A 20,114-nucleotide genomic window follows, 5' to 3' on the forward strand; every position below is an offset into this window, starting at 1 on the left:
TCAATCATCTTATCATCGTCTCTTTTCTTATCCTTGCACACTACAACTCATCTGACTCACCACTGGCAGAGAAATCTCACAAAATGGGACTGTGCTGAGAATCCAGCCACGCTCAGAAAGATTCAAATGCACTCAAGTCCCTCACAAATGAAGTACCAACTTGGCATAAGTTCCACGTGGAATGGCTGCCAATTATCTGATGAGCCTTATTTTGTAGATAACCATATAATTTATTGCTCCCACTGGGAAATACATTTTCAGAGTAAAAGGAGTGCTATTAACAACGGGGCAAATTGGGACATATGGTCACCCAGCTCTCCCTGTGATGTGTCAAGCTCAGAACTGTTCTTCAGTCACAGGTTTTACACACAATGCCCTGACTTTCCCTTTTCTGAAAGTTTAAACCCACTGCTCTTATTGCCTGGAAGATGGCTTCCATCTGTTTCTCTCTACCCTTTGAGGTCGATTTAATCCCCACGTCCTCATGGAGACTTTCTCAGTCTCACAAGAGGACAGGCTCCCTTCCTTCTTTCTCCATCCCTGGCCCCAAGACTTCATTCTAGGCACTTCGCCTGCATTATGTTCCTCTGCTTTGTACCTGACCTCTATGTGCTTGGTTTGGCTCCGTACTTGACCCTAAACAACTTCTTACTCATCTTTGCATATTTCTAAACACCAAGCAAAAGTCCTTGTGTATAGCAAGCATTTCAAAATGCAGTCACCAGCTGATAATTAAATTGTGACCCTTAAAAATTATTTATTTAGTAATGGCATTAACCCTAAAGAGGAGGAATTTCATAAACCATTTGTGACGACCAAAGATCTTGAGTCATTTAAACAAATTCAAAATCACTCACCCATTTCTGTATCTAAAAGATTTTCTCAAAGTACATATTACACACCCAAAGTCCCTTAGAGAAAGTACATTCATGTTGTCTTAGAAAATTTTTCCTGACACTTTCACTTAAACCATTCTATATGCAATGATTTCTATTTTTATTATAGATTAGTTTATTAAAAAAATAAAACCTAAGTATTAAATAAAATTAAAACCCTGCATCACCTATCTCCCTATATCCTAATGCTATTCTATAGAGTTAACAAGTTTGAACAGGTTTTATTATTTATTTATTTATCTATTTATCCATATATTTTATATATCTAGTTATTTATTTGCTGCTGTTTAAATAATGCACTTATATCTCTTGAGTTACCAATTTTAGATTGTATTTGTTGACTACTCACAGTAAAAGGTGAGTGATTGAGGTCCTTACACAACTCCCCTCTCTATTGCCCATCCTTAAGCACCTCTCAATTTTTAAAAAATTATATTAATACTATTTTTAATTTAGCAAGTTTATAATATTTACATTCACTTCAGTGGATAAATTAACATTTCTGTGTTTTGTTCCTAGATTCCTTCTAAGTGTAATACCAATACAGAAAGCAATTTCAGTATTATGGCTACTAAATATTATTCCCTTCAGATTCATCCAAGTAGCATGACTGGACTCACAGAGAAGGGATAAATATAATTATTAAAATCCTGCCTTTTAAAGGGTAATTAGACACTAGGGTCTAATATATCTTTTACAATTGCTTTTAAAATTTCTTTGTTTTTTCTAGGTCATATGCAATTGCCAATGTTATCCATCTCATATCAGATATGCTTTTTTATTTTGTTGGATTATACCTAGAATAATTCATACATAAGCTATGTAGGCACCAGGTTTTCTGAGCCACATTCATTTTTAGCCTCACATTGATTGATAGTTTGGCTGGTTCTGTAGTGGTAAGTTTAAAATACTCTTCCCTCAGAAAGTCTTGGCTCATTGCCTTCTAGAATCCAGGGAGTCATATGAGGTCCAGTTTTCATACCTTAGAGGAGTAGTCCCACCCTGACCCCCAACCAAAAAAAAAAAAAAAAACTCATAGAATGTTCTCTTGCTTAGTAAAATTTTACTAAGATGTGTGCCCCTTTCAGTTTCAAGAGCTGCCTGTCTTCAGTTTGTGAAACTTTTCTTTTTTTTTTTTTTAGATCATTTCTTCCCCTTCTTGGTCTCTTTCTTCTTCTCAGATGTTTTTCAGATATATGTTGGGATCCTGGGTCTAGCTTAATGTGTTCTAAATGTTCCTCATATTTTCTTTTTTTCACTTTTCTCTTTGGTTTTACCTTTTATTTTATCCTGCAGATCATCACTCTGGTCTTTAGCCCTAGCCACCTCATGTTTAAGATGTTCAGCTTTTTATTTTCACATTCATAATTTTAATTACTAGGGTCATTTTCTTATTCTCTGATTGGTCTGTTCCATGACCACCTATATATATGTGGGTATGTTCAATATTCTCTTGAATTTTTTCTTGAAGAGATGCTAATTAAAATTCTATTTAAAAAATTCTCTTACATTTTCTGAATCACCTCTGGCTTTGTTTTTATTGTGTGTGGGTATGTGTGTTTGTCTTTTTAAATTATGCTATTGGTTTTCTTCAGCTATCATGACATCTTTGGCTGTTGATGTATAATTATGATTGAAGGGTCAGGTTGATTGATAAGGATTACTGGTGGGGTGCATTTTCCTTGGATGGCGGGCAGACTATGGACCTGTGTAAATTAGTGAGTTTCATCTGACTGGCTTCTCTTAAAGATGCATGGATACAGGCAAGCAAGCAGACTGGGGACCCACCCCTGGAGAAACTTATTCTAAGAGTGGAGAAATTTATTATAGTTCTATCTTGTATAGAAATTGCATGTCCTATTTCCCACCTGTCTATGGCTGTCTGAAATAAAATTACTTCAAATTCTGCTGTTTTCCTTCAAATGCCTTGTGCCCACACTAGGAGCATAAGATAATCTCACCATCAGATAAGTCCTATTCTTTAGAGTAGAATTCTGTAATTTTAACCTAAACTCTCTCTACACGTAAGGTTAGAGCAGAAGGGAGAAGCGAGGGGACCAAATGGCCCAGCTATTTTGAAATTCAGCTCTTTAAATAATTTTCCTGATGGTCACTTCAAGGCCTGCTTCAAGTCTTTATGTTGACTTTACGTTTAGAAATTATTTGGTATTTTCATAGTAAGAATCAGTTATGTCTCTTGAGCTGTTCTTTCCCTCTTTTAATTCCTCTGTAAATCAGGCCCATTCCACCTTTATTTTTCAGGATTTTCTCAAATTGTTTTACCTACTGTTGGCTCCAAACATATACAGGCATAACTTGTTTACTGCACTTTATTTTGTTGCAGTTTGCAGATATTGCATTTTTTACAAATTGAAGGTTTGTGGCAACCCTGCATCAAACAAGTCTGTTGGCACCATTTTTTCAATAGTATTTGCTCACTTCATATCTCTGTGTCACATTTTGGTAATTCTTGCAATATTTCAAACTTTTTCACTATTATTTGTTATGATAATCTGTGATCAGTGATCTTTGATGTTACTCTTGTAATTGTCTTGGGGCACAACGAACCACACCCATATAAGACAGAGAACTTATATCGATACATGTATGTGTTCTGACTGCTCCACCAAGCAGCCCAGCCATTCCCCTGACTCTCTCCCTCTCCTCGGGCCTCCCTATTCCCTGAGACACAACAATACTGAAATTAGGCCAATTAATAACCCTACAATGGCCTCTAAGTGATCAAGTAAAAGGAAGAGTTGCAAGTCTCTCACTTTAAATCAAAAGCTAGAAATGATTAAACTTAGTGAGGATGCCATGTCGAAAGCCAAGAGAGACCAAAAGCTAGATCTCTGGTGCCAAACAATTAGCCAAGTTGTGAATGCAAAAGAAAAGTTCTTGAAAGAAATTTAAAGTGCTACTCTAGTGAATACACAAATGATAAGAAAGTTAAACAGCCTAATTGCTGATATGGAGAAAGTTTTAGTGGTCTCCATAAAAGATCAAACCAGCCACAACATTCCCGAAAGCCAAGGCCTAACCCAGAGTGAGACCCTAACTGTCTTATATTCTATTAATGCTGAGAGAGGTGAGGAGGCTGCAGAAGGAAAGTTTGAAGCCAGCAGAGGTTGGCTCATGAGGTTTAAGGAGAATATCGGAAGAAGATGCCATCTAGGACTTTCATAGCTAGAGAAGAGAAGTCAATGCCTGGCTTCTTTAAAGCTTCAAAGCACAGACCGACTCTCTTGTCAGGGACTAATGCAGCTGTTGACGTTAAGTTGAAGCCAGTGCTCACTTACCATTCTAAAAACCCTAGGGCCCTTAAGAATGCTGCTAAATCTATTCGGAAGCCATGCTCTGTAAGTGGAACAACAAAGCCTGGATGACAGAAAATCTGTTTACAACTTGGTTTACTGAATATCTTAAGCTGACTGTTGAGACCTACTGCTCAGAAAAAAAAGATTCCTTTCAAAATATTACTGCTCATTGACTATAAACCTGGTCACCCAAGAGCGCTGATGGAGATGTACAATGAGATTAATGTTATTTTATTACCTGCTAACACAACATCCATTCTGCAGCCCATGAATCAAGGAGTAATTTTACTTTCAAGTCTTATTATTTAAGAAATATATTTCATAAGGTTAGAGCTGCCATAGATAATGATTCCTCTGATGGATCTGGAAAAAGTAAATTGAAAACCTTCTGAAAAGGATTCATCATTCTAGATGCCATTAAGAACAGTCATGATTCATGGGAACAGGTCAAAATATCAGCATTAACAGGAGTGTGGAAGAAGTGGATTCCAACTCTCATGGATGACTTGGGGTGGGAGTTCAAGACTGCAGTGGAGGAAGTAACTGAAGATGTGGTGCAAATGGCAAGAGCAGTAGAATTAGAAGTGGATCCTGAAGAGATGAATGAATTGCTACAATCCTGTGTTAAAACTTTAATGGCCAAGGAGTTGCTTCTTATGGCTGAGCAAAGAAAGTGGTTTCTTGAGATGAAATCTACTCCTGGTGAAGATGCTATGAAGAGTTTTGAAATGACAACAAAAGATTTAGAATACTGCATAAATTTAATTGATAAAGCAGCAGCAGGGTTTGAGAAGATTGACTCCGATTTTGAAATAAGTTCTACCCTGAGTTAAAAGCTATCAAACAGCATTGAAAGGAAGAGTGAATCAATGAGGCGAACTTCACCACTTTCTTATTTTAAGAAATTTCCACAGCTCCACCCCAATCTTCAGCATCCACCACCCTGATCAGCCAGCAGCAGTCAAAATCAAGGCAAGACCTTCTACCAGACAAAAGATATGATTCTCTGAAGGCTCCAGATTATAGCATTTTTTAGCAATAAAGATTTTAAATTAAATAATGTACATTTTTTAGATACAATGCTATTGCACAGTTAATAGACTACAGTGTAGTAGAAACATAAATTTTATTCACACTGGGAAACCAAAAAAATCTCTGTGACTCGCGTTATTGTGTTACTTGCTTTATCGTGTGGGGTCTGGAACCAAACCCTCAATATCTCTGAGCTATGCTTAGAATGACCCTCTCTCTCTGGCTCTCTCTCTCCCTCCCTCCCTTTCTCTCCCTCTCCCATCCCCCTTTTCTTCCCTTATTTTCTTTTCCTTTTCTTTCCTTCTTCTTTTCATTTCATTATCACCTTAGAGGCAATCGATATATATGTTTGTGCCAGCCCATATCTTGAACCAGAAGCCAGACTAAGTATTTTTTATATTTCTTTTAATGATGCAAATAAATCTGCTTTGCACTCATTTTAAATAGCCTGGAATTTATACTAATATTTGGTTAAATATTTCTCTACACTTTGGGATGGGTGGTACTAATCCATGTGATACTGTATTTAGAGATTAAAAAAAAATTTCCCAACCTAAAAATGTATATATGGTTACAGCCAAAAGGAACTATTTGCTTGCAATCTGCTCCTCCTGGCACCCTGTGTGCTCCATGAGATATAAGCAGCTACTGAATCATGGAAAATGCAATTTGAAGTTACATAAGTAAATTAGTCACTGTGTTCTGTACTATGAACAGTCTGGGATGTCATTAAAGTTCTGCCTATATAGAAAAAAAAATAAGTCTATTTGTATGGTATTCCTGCTAAACATTTTAAAATAAAGTCATGGTCACTATGTCTCAGAAGACATTCACATTTTGGTCTTAATCAAATCTAGTTCTACAGCATTTCAAAGATATTAAGAAAGCCAAACCATTTTAGTGAGATATGTGAACTCTAGGACTAAATTCCCAGGTTGACTATCTAAATTGTCTAATTGATTAATTTATTGTAACTTGGGTATAGAAAATTCAAATCCTTTGTAAATTCAATTTCAATTAAAGAGAGAGAGAGAGAGAGAGAAATGTGTGAATACCACAATCTCACCAAATGTTTCAATTAAGTATCCCCAGACCACACAGCTTCATCTGAGCACCAAAAAAGTGGGATCATGGAATCGAAGCAAGGTTCATGGAGCAAATATTTCTTTGCGCTGTCCAGTTAGATAGGCATCCCCACAAAGAGTTGCCCTAAATGTGTAAGTTGGTAATATTCTGCAGCAGTAATATGTAGCACAAAGGGAAAAAAGTAATAAGCCTGGCTAAGGCAGCCTTCTCTAGAAGAGCTACTTAACAGACTTGCCTACACTGTGCCCTAGAATCTCCTTAATTTCATTTTTTTCTTCTATACCTTCACAAGCATATCATTTTTACTGAGTGCATAAATGAGATTCTATAAATGTTTTCTTTTCCAGTTGTTTTTTTTTCTTTTTCCTTTTTTTATTTGGTTTTTCCTTCCAGAGTTGATTGTAACAGGCTGGTATGATTAATCTTGCCTGGACACAATCCACCATAATACCTGAAATAGTTCTGCAACCTGGGATTCCTTTAAAGGAATCAGCTTCAAATGACTGTAAGTGAACAAGGAAAGAAAACGCTATAAGGTTTACAGCAATTACAGACACACAAGATGGTTACTGATCATTGTTTCCATTTCCCTCCTTTCCACAGAAATGGAGAAAAGTTAGGAGACAGTTATGGTTGGTCTGATCTCTTCTGAAAATTACTTCCATTGCTATCTAGTTTATATTGACATTCTTACCACAGGTTTTCAGGCTGTTCTCGTCTCATCTGGACTATTCCTTAAAGCAGGGATTTTATCATTGTTTTCAGAACTACCTCTCACAACTCTTGTTAGAGTTATTCAACTTTTCAATTTTAACCCAAGTATTTCAGCAAGTGCTTTCTGATGAAAAAAACTGCTTTTCAATTTTAACCCAAGTAGTTCAGCAACTGCTTTCTGCTTTCCTCTCTTCTAGTATTTTCTGCTAAATATATGGAGGCAGTTACATACTGCCTCAGGAACAACACTCTCTTCTCTTTCTGCCTAGTCCTGCAGATTCTTGTCTCCATCTTTAACTTTTGTAATCTTGTGTGCTCTACCCTCAGGCAAGCCCCTGTGTTTGAGAAAACATGTCTGGTTGGGAAGCTCCATAGACGGCTGGAGAAATTGATGCAATTATCTGGATAATTTTAAATGCATTCAATCATTAAACAAATATTTTTGGAGAACCCATTCCGGGCACGGTTTTATGCTAGGTGTCAAGGAGATGATGGTGAGCAAAATAAAATAAGATCCCTGCCCTCGTGAAAATACAGCCTAATCGTAATAACAGCCAGTATCTATTGATTGCCTATTGTGTGCTAAATATGTCTCATGACTCATAGCATGTAACTCTCAGCAAAACTACCATGAGGCATCTATTAAGACAAAAATACACCATAATGAGACGAGAGGATTTTTTTAAGTCAATCGTCTTCCTGCCCTTTCCTAGATGGTATGAACTCAAGTCTGCTTTAGTTTGTGAATAGGGCTGGGCACAGATGGCAGGCAAATGCTTTATGCTGCTTTATATCTGAGTTTTGCATTCCCCAGGGAATGTATTTCTATCTGCACAAATTTAGCCTCTTAACTGACTTTTCTCAGCTAGTTTAGCAGAGCTGCAGGATTTGAATCCACATCCTCCCACTCGAGAGCTTATGCTCTTCCTCACTCCACTCATTCACCTTATAACTGACAGACAGAGTAAAAGAATAAGGGAGATACTTTTGACATGGCAAAGCATCTGGAAAATAGCATCAATTCTCCTTTGTTTTGTGTATTTTAGACAGAACTAAGGACAGCTATTAGAATTCCTTTTCATATTTCTCCTTAAATATTTAGCAGTCCTATATCAGAATAAGTGATACTGACAAAATTTTTAGAAAGAAATGTATTTGGCCCATCATTCAAAGGAGAAAACTTATTTTTCAGAAAAAAAAAAGTTGCAGTGGGGATCACAATATGATGACTATATAAGGTTACCATTATGCCATACTCTAACTTAAATAATAAGCATTTTTATTATTATAGTATGTCATTATTGTGCAAGGGACTCTATTTACTCATTCAATAGGTATTTATTGAGAATATACTACATGAAAGTCTCTATGTTAAGAGATGCATTCATTCAGATATATATCAGACAAACATGGCTTACCCTCCATGAACTGATAAAGGATGACATTTGAAGGTGAGAGTACGTGAGTGTGAGTAAAGGGAGGGGTCTAAGATAACTCCAGGTTTTTGACTTAAGTTACTAAATAGAGGCTGCACGACTTATCCAGAAGGTGAAAGAAGAAAGGCTGGTTTGGGACATATGGGGTGTTTGACATTTTCGAGTTTTATTTTCTTTTCTGTTTTGAGGGTGTTTTGTTTTGTTTCCATCCTATTCTCTGGTTGAAGTACTGTGCTCCTTGGAGCTTAGCAGTGTCATAACCTTTGTCTGATTATCTAGGCTTTATGAACCCAATTAGAGATGGTAAGACATGTATTTAAGAGATTTCTGCCATCCTAACAGCCCCTAACCATCCCTGAGGATTCTCTTCCTGACTATTACATTAATTATATTTTAATTTTTTGTCTTTTCAACCCAATTATGAAAGTTTGAGTTGGTCCCTTTCTGTGCCGCAGTGTGTCTGCCCTTCCTTCACACCACCTTTTTATAGGAAAAAAGAAAGTGCATTTAAACTATGATTTAGTAAAATGCCGCAGTAGATATAAAGCTAATAAAGTCATTAAAATCTATTGGAAAAAACATGATTCATCTTGATTTTGAAATCTGAAAAAAAAGAATGTGGGGAAATTAAATGGTGTTTTATCATTGGATGAAGACATACTTTGGAGAGCTGTCTGTCCTCATGAATGCTACAAATGTCCCTTTATAACTTGATTTTACTCAGAGGTTTTCTAAAACATCTGTCTAAATTATTCAACTAATTTTACTTTTTATTCCTACTTCTCTTGTAATTTCAAAGAGACCTGTGTGGCTAGATGGGTTTTTTTCCTGTAGACATGACTCCATGAAACATAATTAAATGCATACTGGAAGAAATTTTGCTCTTCCATGTTATAAATTCTGTGTCACTGATGTATAGTTACAGGATGCATAGTTCTTTTCTTCGCTTTCTCATCTCACATCTGACTCCTCACCATCTCCCCCTGCCCTTGAGCCTGATCTTCTCCTGCCCTGGAACCTGGCACTTGCTGGTGATGACAGGCATCAGGCAGCATCAGCTGGGAGACAGGCTGAGCCTTTGTACAAGGAAGGCTCGGGGAAACTGACCGACATGGTTCAATAATTAGCACAATGCTGGACACAATGCTCAATGAGGATCTGCTGAATTAATGGCTGTGTGTGCCTCCTGACTGTTGCAAACACTTCAAGCTGATCACGTGGGGTTAACTGGCTGAGCATTATAAAGGAGAATGGAGAACTGACCAGCTCTTTGGTCGTCCAAAGTCAAGAAAACTTAGAGAAAGCCTGCCTTTGGAGATATAAAAGTTGTATTCACTTTTAATATCTGTGTCAATAATTTTAGCAACGTGAAAAAATAAACACTCTCAAACATTCTGTGTATTGTTTTGAGTAATTAAAGATACTTTGACAGAGAATAGCAGGAAGCAAATTTTAACGTGAAGTGTTAGGATGACACATAAGTGTATTACACAAAATACTTCAGTAGCAAATCTTAGCTACTTATCAGATAATAGCTCTTGATGTAGAGCTGGTCTAAATTCAGCAACTCCAAGCCTAACTACATAATTTGAGCACTTTCCAATGTTCTGAAAATTCCTAGAATTAGTGTTTCTTCTTGATTTCTTCACTCATTTCCACATTCAATCATATCATGAATACAAATAAATTCCATTAACATATTTTATAAATTTGTCTTACAGTGTGCTTCTCTGACTTACTTCGATTGCACAAAGCTAAAAAAGAAAAAAGAATTCTGACTAGCATTCAGTCATCTCTCTGGAGGCATTGATAAATCCACCCTGATAAGTATGTACATACACTCCAGGTTTTCAGATGGATGTATAGCTCCCACAGGCCCAGCACTGGGCAGCCTCCAGCCCTGGCTTATTCATGTGTCCATCTCATCCTGAAACTCTTACTGTCTCCATCACTGCTCCTCAGGGGACAGCTGCAACTCTGCAGAGTTCTTGATCTGAGAGAAAATGGTCATTTTTTTTTTCAGTTACCTTAAAAAAAACTTACTATGATGCATGTTTGAATTACTATGAAGGTGTCCAATAGCTTGCTGTAGGACCACGATTTTATTTATTCTAAAAATTTCTTCTAAAAATTGAGTCACTGAACGAGTTCCCTGAATAGAAATAACATCTTATTAGCACTTATATTTGCTCCCCCAGATCCTTGAAGTCACAATATGAAAAGTAAGAGTAGACTGTCTTTTATAAAATGTAAAGGAAGAGAAAACAAAAGAAAAGGGAGTTAGGTATCAGAACTCAGATTTTGTTTGGTTAAATATTTGTTGTCCGCAAGAAAACAAAATAAACTTCCTATGGCCCTCTCTAGATAAAACACTATGTTAAAAAAGACAGTTCTAGGTTCAAACACAAATACAAGTACCAGTTAGGTTGATGTTATCAATAATTCACATAATGTGGACATTTCTAGACACTAAAAAACAATATTTTTCCCTGACTAGTCCAACTAACCATGTCCAAACAGACCTAATAAACTTTGAGCGACAAATCCCTTCCTAAGTTAAATTTACAAGTTTGATCCTAATAAATTCACATCTGTGTATGTCCAGATATAATGTTTTCTAGTTGTTAGGTTTAGTGTCCCAAACTGTCTTACTTTATTTTCCCGCCATGAGCATGGTCCTACATAAAATATTCGTGGACTTTCATCAGGCCATTCAAGTCAAGAAAGGTCACAGGTCTGGAACCCATGGCAAGTTTGCTCTATTCAGCAGCAGGTTTGCTGAAGTACCTTTTTTGTCTTTCAAAGTTGAAGACCACATTGATCAAGTAAGGGATGAATGCTCATACTAATGAGCTCTCCATGCCCTTGTTGAGTATTTTTTCCTCTGAATTAGTTGGAATTTTAAGAGTCATGTGGGACCTTACTTGGAATGTTAGAACCTAGGGAATATAATTCCCCCCACCCCCGGACGTTTGGACTTCCTCACGACTTCTGATGATGGAGGATGGAATAATCTTTACATCCTTACTCTGAGAGAAGAACTTTCTCATGTGCCCATTAGGGCTGAAGAGCTATCCCTTTAGAATGGTAGCATTTGCCTTTGTTTTTCAAACTGGTTGTCTCCGTCACATCACCCAAACCTTGGAAGTCATGGTTAATGTTAGTTCTCTGCTTTTCTATACATAGAAATACACACATCCAGTTCAGCATGTATTTCCTTTCACACACAGATGTTCTTTACATGCAGTGTTTTGTGTGGCGAAGTTAATGGAAGATTAGTAACAAAAGAAAATTATTTCAGGAAATTCAATTGATCTTCAACTTCTAAAAAAATATAAACTGCATTATATAATCGCCCATTGCTTCTTCTTTCATCCCTCACCATCATCCTCCTCATATGGAAAAATAATAAGAATGGGGGCTAAAGAGAAATAGTACGACGGTTCAGATTGAATTAAGCCACTTAGCTTTTGCTGTTGCAGTTTGCTTCTGTGACTAAAACCATCATAATTATTAAGGAATAGCTTTTTCTGAGAGTAACATTAGAACTGGGAAAGGAGGCATTTGTCATGCATTGAGATACCTCTGGAATAGCTCACCCCTGTGAATCATGTCTGCCTTTTCTCCCTTCCTCTTTTAACGTTTGGAAAAGAAGTTATGTTAGTCGATAACAGAACTAGGAAAAGGGACCCAGAAAGTGATGTGAGCTCTGTCAATCTTCAACCTTGCCAAGGAGGACACATTAAAGTGTTTTTCATAGAAAATCAGCCTTAGTCAACACATATTCAGAGCAAAGTGACCTTGAATATATATATATAAAACACTGAAGCTTCTTGAGAGAATATAAGTGAACCAAAAAGAAAGAAGGGAAAGCATCCTAAAGGAAGAAGTTAAATCCAGGAAAAGGGTTGGCATTTCTTGCCACTTACCTTTTCTGCTGACTGGGCTGTACCAAAAAAGATGGGGATGAAAGCTAACCAAATGATGCAGGTGGTATACATGGTAAATCCAATAGGTTTGGCTTCATTGAAAGTCTCTGGAACTCCTCTTGTTTTAATGGCATAAACAGTACAAGTTACCATCAACAGGATACTGTACCCTAGTGAACAAATGAGCGAGAGATCAGAGATGTCACACTTGAGCACTCCCCTGGCGTTCTCCGGGTCTAGAGTCCGCTGTTCTCCATAGTCAATGACGATGTGCGGTGGGTCCACAACAAACCAGACACACACTCCCAGGAGCTGGATGGAGATCAGGCTGAAGGTGATCACCAGCTGGGATGCTGGACTGATAAACTTGGGTGCTGTGACAGATTTCTTCCCCTGCTCAAATATTCGGTGGATTCGGTTTGTTTTGGTAAGAAGGGCTGCATAGCTGAAACACATGCCGAGTCCTAGGAAGATCCGTCGGAAGGAGCAGATGATTGTATCTGGTGCTGCAATCATTAAAAAGGTGATTGAATAACAGAGAAAAATCCCCGTTAGGAGCACGTAACTAAGTTCGCGTCCCGAAGCCCTCACAATAGGTGTGTCGTTATAGCGGACAAAGGTCACGATCACAAAGGTGGTGGCGATGATTCCCAATATGGCAACGAACACAGGCACCACAGCCCAGGGAGAATGCCACTCGAGTTTGATGATGGGGATGAGCTGACAGCCTGTGCGGTTGACGTCTGGTCTCTGATCCAAAGGGCAGAGTTCGCAGGAGAGCTCATCCACCTGGTAGTTGTAACCTTCACAGCGCTCGCAGTGCCAGCAGCAAGGAACTCCTTTCACCGTTTTCTTCCTCTCCCCGGGCTTACAGGGCAGGCTGCAGACAGACGCTGGTTGAGTGTGCTCTCTATTGGCCCACTGCATGTCTTCCACCTGTGGGTATAAAATATTCATGAGCCTTCCATTTTTCCCCCATTTATAATATCCTAATCCTAGCCACAGGTTTGTAATAAATCACTGAATGCTGACAGTACAGTTTACCATAATAAGAGCCCAGGGTTTCTTTCCCTGATATTGACTTTATGAAAGTGCTAAATGATTGGGTCCAATAAATCATTCACATCATCAACTTGATGAGTGTCATTACGTTCCATTTACCTCCTTGGTGTTGAGCAATCTGACATTTGGAGAAAGATTTAATGGCCCAAACAGTTTTAAAACAGAAAAAAAAAAAGAGTCCCATGGAAAAACATGTTAGAGCTAAGCTCAGATATAAATGACAGAATCCTTGAAACACTGGCTAGGCTATAAACACACATAGAAATGGTGATCCAAGTCTTTCCACCATATTTGGGGAAATTCAAATCTCACTGTGTCAATTTTGAAAGGAAATGGCAAAACTAGCTACTTTAATCTCTGACACTCCTCCTCATGTGTTCATGGTGATAACTATATTAATGTTTTTGCCTGTTTAAGCTTAAAATTCACTTATTCCCCCACTCTTGCATTTTCACATTGTGGAAAAGACCGTGCTGAGTGAGATAGCTTGACGGTTATGTTTTCCATTGAACAAAAGTAGGCTTAAAGCAGTGAAATTGGCACAAATGAGCGAGTTCCCCTGCTATGATCTCTCTCTGCTTAAGGGCCTTAAAGTTCCATCGTACTCTTTTGAATTAGATGACAGAATACCTCTATTAAAACAAACTTGTTATTTTAAGGGAATTTTGCCAATCATTGACCTCTTTCCTTAAATCTGTTTACTGAAGGTTCTGGACCCGATTCCAATGTGAGGGGGCAAGGGAAGTGGGGTTTCCCACACCACCAAGCAATCCTTGGACACCATCTGGGTGTCCTACAAGTCAAATCAGTTCTGACACTATCACCTGGAAATAGCATCAGATCCCACAGAATGCTAATAAGACAAACCAGAAATTATGGATCATAGGAGACAACTCATTATGAAAAGCTACTACTATATAAAAGATAAGCTCTATGAATGGAAGGATTTTGTTCACTGATGTGAACAAACAGTGATTGACACACAATTTGTCCTCAAATATTTGTTGAATTTGTGAGCAAGGAAGGACGGGAAGGGCACCCCTGAGGAAGAAGGAGTCAACTTGGAAGTACTGGGTTCTAGAAATAAAGTATAGCTCAAAGAGGCACAGAGGGGAGAGCTAAAGGAATGTTTAAAAAAATAAATAAATAAAACAAAAAACTTATTTTCCCAAGACCAGCTCTATAAAAACCCAAAAGAAAAATTACCATATGCTGTGATGGTCTGGCTCCAAGATGGCCCCCAATAACTTCACCTCCTGGAACCACACACTCATGGAGTCCTCTCCCACTTTATATAGGGCTGAATTATGTAAACAATAACATATTCCAGAAATGACTGCATGTGGTTTCTGAAGCTAGGTCGTAAATGACATTTTAGCCTGTGCCTTGTTCTCTCTTGGACTGCTCACTCCTGGGAGAGAACCAGACTGTCATGAGAGCTCTCAAGCAGCCCTATGGAAAGGAACTGAGGCTTCCTGCCCACAATCAGCACCCACTTGCCATGCATGTGAGGGAGCCACCTAGACAGTGAATCGTCTGGCTCCAGTCAAGCCTCTAGATGACTGCAGCCCCAGCTGACACCTTGACCGCAACTTCATGAGAGACCCTGAGCCAGAACAACCCAGCTGAGCTGCTTCTGAATGTCCAATCTACAGGAACTGTGTGAGATGATAAGTGTTTTATTGTCGTAAGCTGCTAAATATGGAGTTATTTGTTACACAGCAATAGAAAACTAATGCAGCTCAAATTAAGCTTACTTACCCATTCTGTGACCACCACCAGTACAGTAGTCTACTGAGAATCTACTGAGAAGGTAGTGACAACTATCTTGTAGCAAAAAAATGCCCCAAAGTGTCTAGTGTCAGCAATATTCTATCATCACTCTTAAGGTTGCCTCCCCTTTGGGAACTATGTGACTGAGATTGTTCTCATAAATAGATCTATTGCTAAAGGATGCTTTCCTTTCTTGAATATGGGGTGAATAGTGGAGGGCAGAGAATTGTAGCCCTGAAGTTCAATACTTGCTGAGGGCTATCAGATCTCCCCCAGGTGGAGTAGATAATTCATGCATGTTTAATTTCAAATATCCTCCCTTGAGAAAGTAGATGGTACTTCATGTGTCCTAAAGGTACTCAAGACTATTAGCTCTACCTTGTCTCTTCACCACAAAGGAAAAGCAATCTATCATAACGCTGTTAATTGTCTATTAGGTTTTAATGATTTAGAAAAGTTATTTTATTTATGTATAAGATTCCATTAGGCAAGAAAAAAAAGTTAAATTGAAAGTAGCTTATCTCAAAAATATTGAGAAAAATGAAATGCTCCACTTGAGCAGCTAAAATATTGATTGTATACCCTAATGGACTCTTATAAGATAATAAAATACTTTCTGTGAAGGTTATGTTTCAAAGCTAATTATTGTAAAACCAAAATTGCATTTTGTTTGGGGCTTCTATAGATTTATAATGTTACCGTTAAAAAAAAAAGGCAGCCAAAAAAAAAAACCTCAGAAACATTAAACTTCAAGTTTGGTAGAGACCTTAAAGTTCAGCTTGTCTACCCACATGTCTAATTCTTTAACTCTCAGTACACTTTATTTTCTATAAGGAAATAAGACTAATTAACAAAGAAATATATCCAAATCTGATAGGTCTCATTACGGAGGATAAATATTCATCATTAAAAGCTAAGTACTACATTTTCTTGATCAGTTTCCTGAATACTGAACTAGTGGAAAAATGTTTTTCGTAAATAAAAATTAAAGTTATAAGATAATGAAAAAACCACAATTTTTTAAAGTTGTAAATTTTCTTTAGTAAAAAACAGTATGGTCAAGCAATACATGTTACATTTCTTGATATAATGGAGAAAATTTATGTATGTTTCAGTAAACATGTTAAACATACATGACTACATTTTCACCAAGGAATCTATTTATGTATAACTGTATTGTGTTTTGATGCCATAGTTGAAGTCTGGGAACCAACCAATATCCACCCCAAGGAAGAACAAGTAGCGAACACTTGAGTCAGGATCTTGTAAATACATTAGTATTTGAGACACATAATTTATTTTGGATATGTTGCTAAATTAAAAATACTACTACTTGAGGAGCTTCCCTGGTGGCACAGTGGTTGAGAATCTGCCTGCCAATGCAGAGGACACGGGTTCGAGCCCTGGTCTGGGAAGATCCCACATGCCGCAGAGTAACTAGGCCCGTGAGCCACAACTACTGAGCCTGCGCGTCTGGAGCCTGTGCTCCGCAACAAGAGAGGCCATGATAGTGAGAGGCCCGCGCACCGTGATGAAGAGTGGCCCCCGCTTGCCACAACTGGAGAAAGCCCTCGCACAGAAATGAAGACCCAACACAGCCAAAAATAAATAAATAAAGAATTATTAAAAAAAAAAAAAAAAAAGAATACACACGCACCAAGGCATTAATCAAAAAAAAAAAAAAATACTACTACTTGAGAGTAAATTAAACTTCCTATTTTTCACAACTATGCTACAAAGCATCAACAAAGATCATTCAGCTCTCTTGCTTTGCTATATTAACAAATAATACCATCTTTCATAATGCGTAAAAAGAGAAGCCATATCCATACATTTTAAAAATGTGTCTTCCTCTCCTTTGGCATTATTCTGATATTAGGATGTTTTCTGTCTCAAACATGTGTTCTAACAAATGGATGATAGTTATATAGATAGACCTTCTAGGGACAAAACCATAGCCCATTCCTGTCTTGACAATGTTCACCAATAGTGATTCATTCTGTAGGCTCCAATCCAGTACATTTCATAGAATGTGAGCCATCAACTGGCTTCTGCTGTCAAATTCTATTATTACTGCAGACAAATATATCAGCAACCACAAAACCAAAACTTTGAGTGAATGTGCTTACATTTTTTCATCTTTAATCTTCCCAGACCAATCAACCTAGAGTAATGCTTCATAAATTAAAGACATTATTTTTTATAGAATAATTTTCTTCTGTGTAGTTTTAAGAACTCCTGAAAAAAAAGGACTACAAGACTACTTCCCAATTAAATGCCCCACTATAATTAATCATTTCCAGTATTCACTACAAAATTCTCACTCAATTTAATACCTCTATTACAGTGTTTTTCCCACATGTTAAGTGGTATCTTCAATGTTATGATTACTATACATGTGGGAAAATTTTAAATATAACACTTAAAGATAATTGATGTCTAGTCACACCATCCTTAACTAGCTCTTTTCATCTTGCTCTATAAATTAGCATAGTATTAATAATCATTTTGGTGACCAGTTTGCCACTGCAGTATTCAAAAACCCAACTCTTCATCTGACTTATGTAACAGCAGATTGTACATGCAAACATTTCCAGTGAAACTGGGCATTTTTTCAAAGGTTTACTCGTTAATTTCCATATAGTCAATAGTTTTAACAAGTGCACTTAATTAGCATGAGTATTTAAAATGTCAAAATTTGGTATCATATTTTGTGAATCAGACGATTCACATATGAATGACTACATGTTGCACAATTAATTTGATAATGCAACTCAAAATACAGTTTCTCAATATATTAGTATACACATTCATATATATAAATATGTTTGTATATAGATATATATTGATTCAGTAATATTCATCCTTTCCTTTGGGTCATGCAAAGCTTTCTACTTCTGTTCAAAGTGGTAAGTAGGTTTAGTGTCCTTTGAAAAGATAGTATGTGTGAGATGATTCTCAGATTGAAGTCCTAGTTTTATGTGATATTACAGATCTACATAACCTTTAAAAGCGCAAAGACTACTCTTATTTAAAACACAATTTAAAATTTCATTTACAATAGCATCAAAAATAAAATACTTAGGAATAAACTTAACAAGTAAAGTGCAAGAGTTTTTTTAACTAAAAACTACAAAATATCATTTCAAGAAAGTTAAAGAAATGAATAAATGAAAAGAAGTCCCAAGTTCATGGATCAGAAGATTTAACATTGCCAAGATGGAAATACAAAACTGATCAACAGATTTGACATAATCCCTATTAAAATCTTATCTGGCTTCTTTGCAGAAATTGACAAGTTGATCCTAAAATTCATGTGGGAATATAAGGGACCCAGAATAGACAAAATGATCTTGAAAGTGAAGAGTGAAGTTGGAAGATTCACACTTCCTGATTTTAAAAATTACTACAAAGCTGTAGTAATCAAGCAGCATGATACTGGCATAAAGACAGACTAATTACTGAAATAAAATTGAGCGCCCAGAGATAACCTCTTATATGTATGGTCAATTGATTTTTGACAATGATGACAAGAAAAGTCAATGGAGAAAAAATAGTCTTTTCAACAATGGTGCTGGGACAAGACATGATACCAAAAGAATAAGCAACAAAATAAAAATAAATAAATTAAACTTCATCAGTATTACTTTTGTGATTCAACAGATGCCATTAGGAGAGTGAAAAGACAACCCACAGAGTGGGCAAAAATATTTTCTTATCATATATCTGATAAGGAACTTACATCCAGATTTTATTTTTTAAAACTCTTAGAATTAAACTGTTAAAAAGGCATACAATCCAATTAAAAATAAGCAAATGAAGAGACATTTCTCAAAAAAAGACATATGAGTAGCCAATATGTACATGAAAAGATGTCTAACATCATTAGTCATAAGAGAAATGCAAATCAAAACCATAGTACCCACTAGAATGGTCATAATAAAAAATACAGACAGTATCAAGTGTTATTGAAGATGCGGAGAGAGTAAAACCCTTTACATTGTTGGTGGCAATGTAAAATGGTGCAGTTATTTTGGACAACGGTTTGGCACTTCCTCAAAAGTTAAACACAGAATTGCCATATGACCTAGCAATTCCACTCCTAAGTAATTTTAATCTAAGAAAACTGGAGACATATGTTCACACAAAAATTTGTACATGAATGTTCACAGCATCATTACTCATTATAGCAAAAAAGCAGAAACAACCCAAATATGCATAAACAAAATGTGCTTTATCTATTCAACCAAATATTAAAAAGAAATAAAGTACTATTATATGCTATAAAATAGATGAACCTTGAAAATATGCTAAGTGAAAGAAATCAGTCACAAAGACCATATAGTGTGTGATTTTAATTTATATGAAATGTCCAGAATAGGCAAATCCATAGACAGACAGTAGATTGGTGACTGCTAGGGGTTAAGGAGGGAAAAGAATAGAGAGTTACTACTCAAGGGTACAGGATTTCTTGGGAGGTGATGAAAATGGTCTAAAATTAGTGGTAATGGATACACAACTCTGTGAATATACTAAAAGCCACTGAATTATATATTTTAAAATGGGCACATTTTATGGCATTTGAATTATCTCAATAAAGCTGTTATTTTTTAAATATGCAAACTATGTTGATACAGTCAGGAAGTATTAATACTCAGTCCTTCATTTGCTGTATAAAAAACCATATTGCATGTTCCAGACAAGGTTCGATGTGGGAATTCAACAGTGACCAAGACATGGTTGCTGGCCTCCAGAGACAGTGCAAGTGGGGAAAGAGATTAAGCAGAGGGCCAGTCGCAGTTCAGTATGAAATTCCCCAAAAAGAAAAGGGGTGAGGAAGTGGTACAGCTAAAAGAGGATCCAGCAGGG

General features: G+C 36.9%; 1 protein-coding gene across 1 annotated transcript in view; it reads right to left on the reverse strand.

The window, feature by feature from the left end:
* GRM8 (glutamate metabotropic receptor 8) overlaps window positions 1-20,114 on the reverse strand; it is a 778,703-nt gene that overhangs the window by 73,203 nt on the left and 685,386 nt on the right. The window contains exon 8 of the mRNA XM_068550083.1: window positions 12,411-13,346. Within this exon, the coding sequence (XP_068406184.1) occupies window positions 12,411-13,346 (936 nt within the window). The remainder of the gene's footprint in view (window positions 1-12,410; window positions 13,347-20,114) is intronic.

The sequence above is a fragment of the Eschrichtius robustus genome, chromosome 8, assembly GCF_028021215.1.
Source record: "Eschrichtius robustus isolate mEscRob2 chromosome 8, mEscRob2.pri, whole genome shotgun sequence".
Classification (NCBI taxonomy): domain Eukaryota; kingdom Metazoa; phylum Chordata; class Mammalia; order Artiodactyla; family Eschrichtiidae; genus Eschrichtius; species Eschrichtius robustus.